The sequence below is a fragment of the Eutrigla gurnardus genome (genome assembly GCF_963514095.1).
Source record: "Eutrigla gurnardus genome assembly, chromosome: 19".
Classification (NCBI taxonomy): domain Eukaryota; kingdom Metazoa; phylum Chordata; class Actinopteri; order Perciformes; family Triglidae; genus Eutrigla; species Eutrigla gurnardus.
The window spans coordinates 9,734,282-9,744,758 of record NC_139930.1 but is presented as its reverse complement, the minus strand read 5'-3'; the positions used below and the strand labels follow the sequence as shown (position 1 = coordinate 9,744,758).

General features: G+C 44.8%; 1 protein-coding gene across 1 annotated transcript; it reads right to left on the bottom strand.

Moving 5' to 3' along the window:
- Window positions 1-1,224: 1,224 nt before the first annotated feature.
- zbtb7c (zinc finger and BTB domain containing 7C) lies at window positions 1,225-9,668 on the bottom strand. Its single transcript, XM_084035671.1, has 4 exons — window positions 9,131-9,668; window positions 3,085-3,813; window positions 2,297-2,970; window positions 1,225-1,848 (listed from the first exon to the last, which is right to left on the bottom strand). The coding sequence occupies exons 2-4, from the start codon at window positions 3,796-3,798 to the stop codon at window positions 1,233-1,235; spliced, it is 2,004 nt and encodes a 667-aa protein (XP_083891797.1). The 5' UTR covers window positions 3,799-3,813; window positions 9,131-9,668; the 3' UTR covers window positions 1,225-1,232.
- Window positions 9,669-10,477: the final 809 nt, after the last annotated feature.

Genomic DNA, 10,477 nt, shown 5'->3' with positions numbered 1-10,477 from the left:
CAAGAAAATACTTTCCCATTTCAATTCAGATCATATTTTTTAACGTCTTTGTACACAAATCAAAGATGAACGTTATATGAAAATCGGGGCTGAAACCCTCTTGATTTGTTGCAGCAGAGAAAACACAAGCATACTGTATAGCTAAAGCGGCAGTGGATTAGTCAGAAATATACATCCTCTGAAGACACATATTCATAAACATTTAAACAAAATTTAATTCAAGTCTGTAAAATATCAACGATCACATCTTTGGATGGATGCCTTTTAAGATCTTAGTTTTTTACATCAGCAACGCAACCCTAATTAACACCACCATGGCCAAAAAGTTTGTGTCTATGTACAATAGTGCAGACGCGGAGCATAAATCAGAACAAGGCAGTGAAAGTATAATAACACATTATCAAAGGTCCTGATTCATTAGACTTCAAGTGGGTTTCCTTTGTTTTGGAATATTATTACATGTTAGGATCAAATAAACTTACAGGACATGTGCCAGACTACACCCTGATAAATAAACCTTTTAATATTTGATTGTTTTAACAAACTTAAAACACAAATGTCTTTTTTGTTGATTTGTTTGGATGAAGGCTTATTTATGTTTTTGTATTTTATTTTGTTAATTTATGTCTACTCCACTTCCCTTTTGTTATTAAACTGAAATGTTATAACATTTTTCTACGATATATTTTGGATTATATTGTACATGTAATCCTTTATTTTACATTCATCATAGGCACTAATTCAACTTTAAAAACATTGCAAAAGGTCCTGCTCTGATTCACATGATCTTATATTTTCTTGCATATGAATACTGTTCAAAATAAAAGCCTCATCTCATCTTGCTTCAGCAGATTGTGGAATTATGTGTTGAATTAATCGGATTTTAGACAACCCTGTAGATAAATAATGCAAATAATGTATATAACAGCATTCCGATGTTTTCCTAATTAGCAGTGCCAAGTGCCTCCTCTTAAATGCTATCAAAATATCTGTAAACAATTATTCAACATGACATCTGTGAAATTATTCAATAAGACGGCGTCTGGGGGAAAAAATACAAAAATAAAACAAGTTTGTTTTACTACTGCCACATTAGCAGGCTTCAAAAAGGTTCATTGAGCTCATGTCACTTTTTTTAAAGGTGCTTTAGCTTCCTGGAGCAGAACAGACACAGAGATTAAAGAGACTTTCTTTCTTGTCTTTTTGTTTGTTTTTCTTCTACAGACCACGGTTCATTTGGCCGGCTCAGGGATGGGTGGAGCACGCTCCAGTCTCATGGTCCAGGGGTCAGAGGTCGCAGCATAAAATGGAGAGCGGGTAAGCACTTCTTCTCCAGATAGGGCGAAGGCAAACAATCCTCTCTGCCTCCCTGCTCCCGCCTTCGCCTCCTCCGCAGCGCGCTTTCCCTCTGCTCGCCGTTCCTCCCTGCTGTCCCTGCCTGCGCCGTCCCCACTCTTAAATCCCAGAGCCCTGTTGCCGAGCATCTCCCCAAGTCCGTGACTCTTGACTCCCTGGTATGCGGGGCTTAACCCGTTCTCATCAAAGCGGTTGGTGGCAGCAGTGGGGGGGCACAGGAAGTTGCTGGTGGGTGTGGATCGCCAAGCAGCTGGTTTTCGTCCTCGCCGGGGGCGGGAGATGCGGCAGCTCTGCCTCTTGATGTGTCGATGTAGGTGGTCGGACCGGGTGAAACTTTTGTAGCAGTGCTCGCACTGGTACGGACGGACGCCCGTGTGGATGCGCAGGTGGTTCTTCAGGTCGTAGTTGTGGACAAACTTGGAGTTGCAGTGGAGGCAGATGTAGGGGCGCTCACCTGTGTGCTTCCTCATGTGGATCTTGAGTTTGTCTTGTCTGAGAACAGAACAGAACCACATGTTTTCATACAGTGTGTTGTGGCTGGAAAGGTTAACACATCAATTACACTGCTTGCTTCCTTTCCCTGTTAGATCTTGTTTAATACATGCAAGGTTAAAAGACAGTCAGATGCATTATCTCCACTGACGACATTAAAGTTCAGCTGTCAAATACAGGTGGAAAATATACCCAAGCAGGAGGATGTTAGTGAGTGAGATATCACCAATGCAAAGAAACCAGCGCAGGGGGCTTTCCACTAAGAGCCCTTTGATATTCTGATGAGGTGAAAACAAATTACCCTCAGTCAAATAGAGCATGCGCTTTTCCGTTAACCCCCTTTGTACATGACCTGCTGCGTTTGAAGAAAATGCACAGTAACATGAAGATCTCACAGTGATCTCCGTGTGACTTCTTGAGATAAAACATGAAGTGCTGCTTCACTCACCTGGTGAATCGCACTTCACAGATCGTGCACATGTACGGTTTCTCCCCCGTGTGGGTCCTCATGTGTCGCGGCAGTTTCCCGGCCCCTTGGATGACCTTGTTGCAGATGGGACACTGCTGCGACGCTTTGGGCTTCATCTTCCTCTCCTCCTCCAGCTGCCAGGGAGGGAACAGCGCCCCCAGGTGGGACGCGGAGCTCAGGAAGCTCAGGTACGACCGGAAGTCTGCTTCGTCCTTTATTGGGCCCAGAGCGTGAGCTTCTGACGGTACTGAGCCAGCGTTCATGGTGCTGCCAAGGCCGGAGTTGACAAAGTCCTTCAGGAAGTCGCCGTGGAGCAGACTGAACGGGATTTCCTCTTTTATCTCCTCCTTTATGAACTCTCTTTTCATAGCTAGATCAAGGGGCCTGGAGGCCTGGAGAGGTGCAGAGATGGGGAAGGGGTGGGGGATCCTGGTTTGCTGTGAGGCTCCTGCGTGGGGATGCTGGTGGTGGCTGGGGTCCAGGAGCTGCTTGGGCAAGGCTGGGAACTCGGCGGCCCACATTGAGGGGTAGAAGCCTGGGAGGAGAGGAGAGAAGTTGGCCCTCCTGTCCAGTGTTGACATACGGGGGTACAGACCCTCCTGGAGGAGTGACTCGATGGAGAAATCCTTCAACGCCCGACTCTCCATACTCTCCTGCAACACAGGACGGCATCAGCATTTTGAACTTCAGAACTTTAAAATATGTTTATTTGTTGCCATGAACGTATGTGATTAGTAACATAAATAACAAAGTATGAAGTGAGGTACCTGTTTTCCTCTCATGGTGTCTGGAGACTGTGACTGTGACGACTGTCTGTGCAGGTCAAACTGCTGGTGGTATGTGGAGGTGCTGGGAGGCGGCGAGTCCTCCATCCCCAGAGGCATCCTCTCCCCCCTGCTCTCTGACGACTGCAGTGACCTCTCGCTGACATTGTCCTCCTCGTCCTCCTGCTCGTCCTTCCTGGACGCCTCATCCTCCTCTTCCTCCTCCTCTTCCTCCTCCTCCTCGTCTTCCTCCGCATCCTCCTCCTCCTCTTCTCCCTCCCCCACTCTGCCTCCCCCGCCACCTCCACCCCCGCTGTCCATGATCTCCAGGCAAACGCTGATGATGCACGGAATCTCCAGCATTTGAGCTGCGTTCAGGATCTCTTTAACGTTGGACGCCGTCACGGTCAGAGTGGAGGTGTAGGCGAACTCCAGGATGGCCGTGAGCGGCTCCGGAGCCACAAAGTCGATTTCATACACGGCCGCCGTGTGATGATGATCCCCGCCGTCAGTGGTGGCCACGGTGAAAAGCTTCTTGAAGTACTGGCTGCAGGCAGCCAGAACGGAGCGGTGGGTGCGGTACTCCTGGTCGCGGACGATAAGGATGACGTCGCAGAGCAGCCCTTCACGACGCTGCTCATTGAGGCTGCAGAGGACATCGCTGCTGTGATTGGGGAAGGGGATCCCAATCAGGTCCTCTTCTCTGTGATGAACCATTCTCCTCTCTGTTATCTGGGTAGAAGGAAATAACAACTGTTTAGTGACTCAAACTGAGAAAGACATTCTGTGGGACCATCATGTTGCTCTCATTAATCCTCACTGTTTTAATTTTAGTTGTGCATCTCCTGTAATGTCATAAATCCCTGGTAAGCTTTCAAAAGCCTAGATGGTCTAGCTGTTCAATATTGGTTCAGGTTGTATTGTTTTTCTCAGATCTCTCTTGCAAAAGAGACTTTGACCTCAATGAGACTCCCTGCCAAGAGGGCATTGTGTTTGGGATTACTAACAACTTTCAGAGAAATCCCAGAAATTCTTGGAGAATTTTTACGTTTGAAAAAATCCACGAGTCTGTATCATAAACATTTTAGTTATCACAGCAGTTGATTTTGAAGTAGGGATTGTCCTGAGGAGGAAGTGCCAACAGAACGGTGATGAAGGCACGGTAAAGCAAATAAGGAAACTGGTCATTATTCTGCTAACGTCGATTTACAGAGTGCAATAGGAGTGACAAAGTGTCCTCAGCTTGTTGACACTGGTGACAAGCAGCATCCGTTCATTAGACAAAGAATTTTCAGAAAGCGTAGAGGCTTCTTAAGCGAAGCTGAGATTGTGACCAACAATGAGTGACAGCCTCCCTTTATTAAAATATACTGTAGGCATGTTTGTTTGAGTGCCATCTGCGCAGCAAAGGCAACAAGTGGTAAATACAGCATGTCTCGTTTTGAGCAAACATCACATCGTGTAATATTTATTCTTCAATGTGCGATCATGATTTCTTGTAGGAATGTGTTGCAACTGTGTCAGTCGGACTTTTGCTGCGATAATATCTTTGCTGTTGTTTCTGTTTGACACTTGATGAGTGCATTAGAGTTTCTGTGATAACGTCCATCACTTTTTTTTTTTTGTCTTTACCAGGTACGAGCAGGAGGCAAGCCGATAGCTTCAGAACAACACCGCGTGTGATTGGGATGTGGTGAGAAACGAAAAGGATGACAAAAGAGGTTAGATTGTACTCTAGATACTGTATCCTGTCAAAACGCTGACTTATGCAGTCTGTCCTCCCCACACTCATTCGATTTACCTCGGTGTGCAGAAGCTCCGTACTGTTTCTACGCGCACACACTGTTCTTTAAAGAAAGTTCCTACCTGTTGATTCGCTGTGCGGGTCGCAGTCACAGTGATAAAACTTCATTCATTCACTTCTATGAATAGAGCTAGTCGTCCACACTTGGTGGTCACTGAGGCATGTGGATAAATACTTTGAAGCGAGTCTGCTCACCACAGCTGCATTGTTGGGCCAAGGCTGAATACACACACACACACACACACACACACACACACACACACACACACACACACACACACACACACACACACACTGTCCTGCTTTAGTGCTGCAGGGGATCACACCAGAGAGGGAAAAAAATAATAAAAAAAATATCAGAAAATCCCTCCGCTTACCTCCAGGTATACAACTTGGATACCAATCTTACATGTAGTGTATTCTTGTCGATCTTGTTGCTAGGTAACTGTTGCTATGTTCATGCCATTGATACAGTGCGGTCATAATTAAATGTCTATAGAGGGGGTGGTGGTATAGGATATGGGCCCACGGATCCTCAACTTAGAAATACCTCGTACAACCCTCGGTGGGAAAACCGGACAGAAAAAGTTGCCAGCTGATGGAATTATAGATTTAAATAAATAATGAACAGAAGAAAAGGGCATTCCGTCTGTACTAAATGTCATACAGTAAATCCTGTGCTATTAGCTCAGGTAGCAGCCACCACTTTAAAAGTTTGTTCACTGATTCTGTAGTGCTGATTGAGGTTCCCTCTACAAAGACACAGCGATATCCTTTTGTGCACGACATCCATAAAAGTAAAAGCCTGGGTAGAAGGTGCGAGAATCTCTGTGAGAGAGTGAGGGAGAGATCAGATGGCCCTAAAAGTTCCCTAACAGGTTGCACAAACACCAGCGGAGGGGCCCCTCCCTGTAACAGCCTGCCAAGGCAAACAATAGTGCAGAGCTTGGAACAACACCGAGTGGATAAGAGGGAGAGAAAAGGAGTCTGACTGGGAGGGCTTGGCGAACCCACTGTCATTCATTTGCTCTCGATCCATCCCACCCACTCCTGGAACTATGAGACACGTGCTGCTGTTGCTGTTTGTTCGCCTGGTGCCCCAGCGAGCACCACTCCCCTCCGTTCCCACTGTTTGCCTGCCACTAGCTAGCGCTAGCTCTCAGCGACCGGCCCCTAATTACAATGTGGAGAGGATCTAAGGAGGATGTGCCACATAGACAGGGAGGGGAGGAGGGCACAGCTTTCCCACCACAAGGTCCTGGAGCGGCATTTCATCAGCCAAACAGCCTTAACCCTTTAAACCCCCCCAACCCCCTCCACCCATCAGAGCAGCCAGGGTGGGGACGTGAAAGGGCTCTGATAATCACCGTTTAAGTCATTTGGCTCCTACTCCTCCAGTAAAGTCATGGAAGGACAACCCAACACTGTCTTTATTGACTCAGTAAATGAATGTGTGTTGATAACAACCTGCCATTATGAGGAAACATGTTTTATTTTATATAAATAATTAATATTTTGTTGCAATCACCAGCTTGTAGCGTTGATTTCTCTTTATCACACATGAATTAATGAAGCAAACGGGAATTTCAGTTCCATGAGTGAAAACCATTCGTACCTCAGTATCAACTGGATTATTAAACTGACCTCTAATGCACAGCCTTGCCACTCTGTCTGTCTCTCTCTTTCGCCTGCCTGTACCGGCCACGTCTCCTCTCATGCCTCACTTAGTCACTAACACGTTCAACTCAGCACTCCCACCCCAAATTATGTGTCACCTCCATTCAGTGTCGTCTTTCTCCCAGGAACTTCATCTGCTTTCCCGAGCTCTGACCACCACCTAATCATTCTCCTCTTCCTCCTCCTCTCCTCCTCCTCCTCCTCCTCCTCTCTGTCCCTGTTGCAGCTGTATCATCATTATGCCCAGAGTAGAGCGGCTAACTTGTCCCCAGCCCTGACCGCTCAGGCCACAAATCAGCAGCTAATGTCCATCTCAACCCCTTGTCACGGGCAGACACTCATTTGGCCTGTAAGCTACACCTAAAGCCGAGTTTATCCCTGTCAGACCAGTGCATCCACCTGACCCACATGCTAAATCATCAGCAGCCAAAGTTTACCCCTGTCACCGACTGCCCATAGCATACACCTGCTAAACAAGTGTCACAGATGGACAATTGCATGGGCTATAATTTAGAGTATTGACAGCCAAAATCCAGCCCCTTATTAGGAGAAGGCATCCATTTGACCCACTGTGTAAGCTAGTCCATTATCACCAGTACAACACCAGTGCACCTGTTTCTCCCGGGGACGCCTCCTTGGTTGGAGTTTTAAATGATTGTCTGGAGCCTATAGGCCGCGTAGAGGGAGTTTTTTAAATGCAGTCGTAATTGCTGTCAGCTTGTGCAGGTGAACCGTATATAATAATGCCACAAAATGGGTTGTGTTTTCACCTTCACAATGATGATGAAGTGTCAGGGCCAAATTTGAGCATTTAACTGCACAGGTTTTACTTAAAAGTTGAGGATTGCCCGAAACTTTTTTTCTTTTTTGTTTTTTTGGGTGAGTTAGTTCCACTTTTACACTGTCATAAAACGCATGTCGTTGAAGGGAAATTATTGTGCTGACATAGAATGACTTATATGAAATATTATTATCATTTTGGTAAATATGTAACAATCATCCTGCCAGTTATAACCATTTACTTAAACAGCTGGCACCATAAACCTCAACTTCTTGTGAAAATGTTTCAACAGGTGTAGCAATTAATTCATTATAAGTTCTCACTGTTCACTTTTGTTACTTCTGCATGTGCAATGTATGCCTTGAATTAATATTAAATTTGTATGTATTATTAGCGTGATAAAATGAAATATGTGTAGAAAACACTGAGTGTGGTCTTAAGAGATCTGGAAACCAATTTAAGTCGCTCGGCTCCTTAAAGAGTCCTCTCTCTCTCTCTCTCTCTCTCAAGCCTTCGGGGGGGCCTACAGCTACACGCCATTATCTCGCTCCCAACCAAAGTAAACAAAAGTTTACTGCTGCTGAATATCTGTTCAGTCATTAGGACCATTGATTCTAGACTATTTGTACATAATAAATATATATATAAAGTTTGTAAAACAATGATATAATTGCTGTTTTATGATCGATCCTTTTGTTAAAATATATCTTTTAATAAATATCTTTTAATAAAAAAAAAGAACAAAAGTTAAAAGCCATTTTTACACACTAGCAGGAGCAAGTTCAAAAGTGACTGTAAGATATAATCAGAATAACAATGTGTGATCAAGCCCACCTCTAATTGGTCCGACATCGATCTAGAATGAATTTCCTGTCACAGTTTGTGAGCCTGCTGAGTTTAACTGCGGGTACTCCTTATGAATCTCAGTCACTTAATACACCATGTAGAACCCTTATTAGACGATTATGAATGAAGCTAAAATGTATGTATTTTCCTCACATGCACTGATTTGCAACCTTCTTTTTTTATTTTATTTTTTTTACAATTCTTTTAAATTCAACGAAGCTTTTAGGGAGCGAGTACTACTAAACAAACCGTGATATGTGAAGACAACAACTGGTAAACATTTTAATGGTAATACTGGTTGTGACATTTTCTAACTACATGAGGTAAGAGGTCCGTAAGCTGGCTGACAACATGCCTGTTGTAAACAGTAATTTAGAGCTCAACTTCAAATCCATAACATGTTTTTATTTTGTCCTCACTCACAAACATCTATCTTTATGAATCACCTGAGTATTTATGTTGGCTCCAAAGGAGAATGTCCTATAGATATGGAATATCTAAAAGTGCAGTGTGTAATTACTGCTGGAGACAAAACACATACTTAAGCCCACGTAAACTACTACGTTTGACATTTCCAAGACGTGCTGCGATGCTATAAACGCTCATGCTATTTCCAGAAATTTACAGCACAATATTAACACTACAACCTAAATAATGACACGAGTCATTAAGTGACTCTATTGGCCTGTAATGACCCAGAGCTGTCGGCTACAGCACTCTTTTAAATAGGGACACTAAGTGTTGCACGTGTGCTCACTGTAATAATGCACAAGTGCAAGCTTGTTCGCACGAATACGCACTTTGAAACAATGTGACAAATTATCATGGACATATACGCAAAGACACACACCCATGTGCGTTCTCCAAAAGTCTGGCTCCCACCTAAATTCACACATGTCTTGATACGTTCCCCCAGCATTCCAGCTTTCAGCACCCATCACCTACCGTGCCTTCAGCGTCTCGATTCCCCTCACGTGTCTTTGTATTCCCAGACTACTAAGAGGCTCCGTTGCTCCTTGCTTGACCTCTCAGCATTGCCCTTTTTAATTGAAACACGGCCGCCTCTGTCTCTGCCAGTCTGTCAGTCAGTCAGCCAGCCGGGCAGTCAGTCCATTCACAAGCTCCGCACACCGGCCACGGATGCCCATTCACAAAAAAAAAAAAAAAAAGAAAACACCCAAGGAATATCCAATGGAGAGGAGCAAAAGCAGCGCTACAGAGGAGAGCAGAGTGTGATTCTTGGGTCTGTCTGTGTAGCAGAGTAGCTAGTGGGGAGTTGAGAGTCAGGCTCACTGTTGTGTGAGGCTCATGTAGGACGAGCGAGAGAGTGAGAGGAAGGGAGGGAGGGCAGCAGCACTGCGCTGTGGAGATGTCGCACCACTAGTTTTTATAGCAGGGTGGGTAGCTGGAAGATAATAATACCCCATCCTCCTCCACAACACAAGTTTAAGCGCACTGTGTAATAAGCCCATGGCGCAGACACCCTCTGATTTAGGTCAGACAAAATGAATTTTTAGTTGTGTTAGAGTGGATTTTTGGTATAAAGGGAGCGGGGCAAAGAAACTTGGAAGGGGTTGTTTGGGGAGAATGAGGGAGGGTTAAAAAAGGAGGAAGGGAGGGAGAAAGAGCAAAGTTGGAAAACTATTTTGTGTACCTCTGTTGGTTAGTCTCAAGCTGCGACGCAGAGATGTGCAGGACTAAAAGTAGTCACACAAATGCAGCTGCAATTAAAAGCTGCTTGGTTTCAGTTTTACACCTGTTTAAAATGGAGTCTCGCTTTTCTTTTAAATACAGTTGCGCCCGAAATGAAATGCGATACTCCAACTAACGTTTAACGGGCTCTTCTGTGCATGTGTTCTCACAGTGAACGGTTCAAGAGGTGCCAGGGAAAGTGGAGCCCCCGTAAATACTCAGTCACAGCAGACTAATTACTGAAAACACATTAACACACTTTGGCGAGTGGCACCCTGCAGTCAGAAGCCCATAAAACTGGCTGATTCGATCAGTGTCTTCATTTGAAAGGAAATATTACTTAAAAGCTGACAACATCTGAGACACAATTGAACCGCAAACACTGAAAAATACCACAACCTGTGTGCAGACTTGTTTTCCCTTTTGTTGAAACGGCTTTTTATATATATATATGTGTGTGTGTGTGTGTGTATGTGTGTGTGTGTGTTTTCAACCAGGGTTTCAAAAACCAGGTTGAAGAGAGCACAAGGCCAACGTTAGATTCCTGTTTTGAGTCAGAACGCCGCCGAAGCAGGGTAACAGACGTTACACACTAC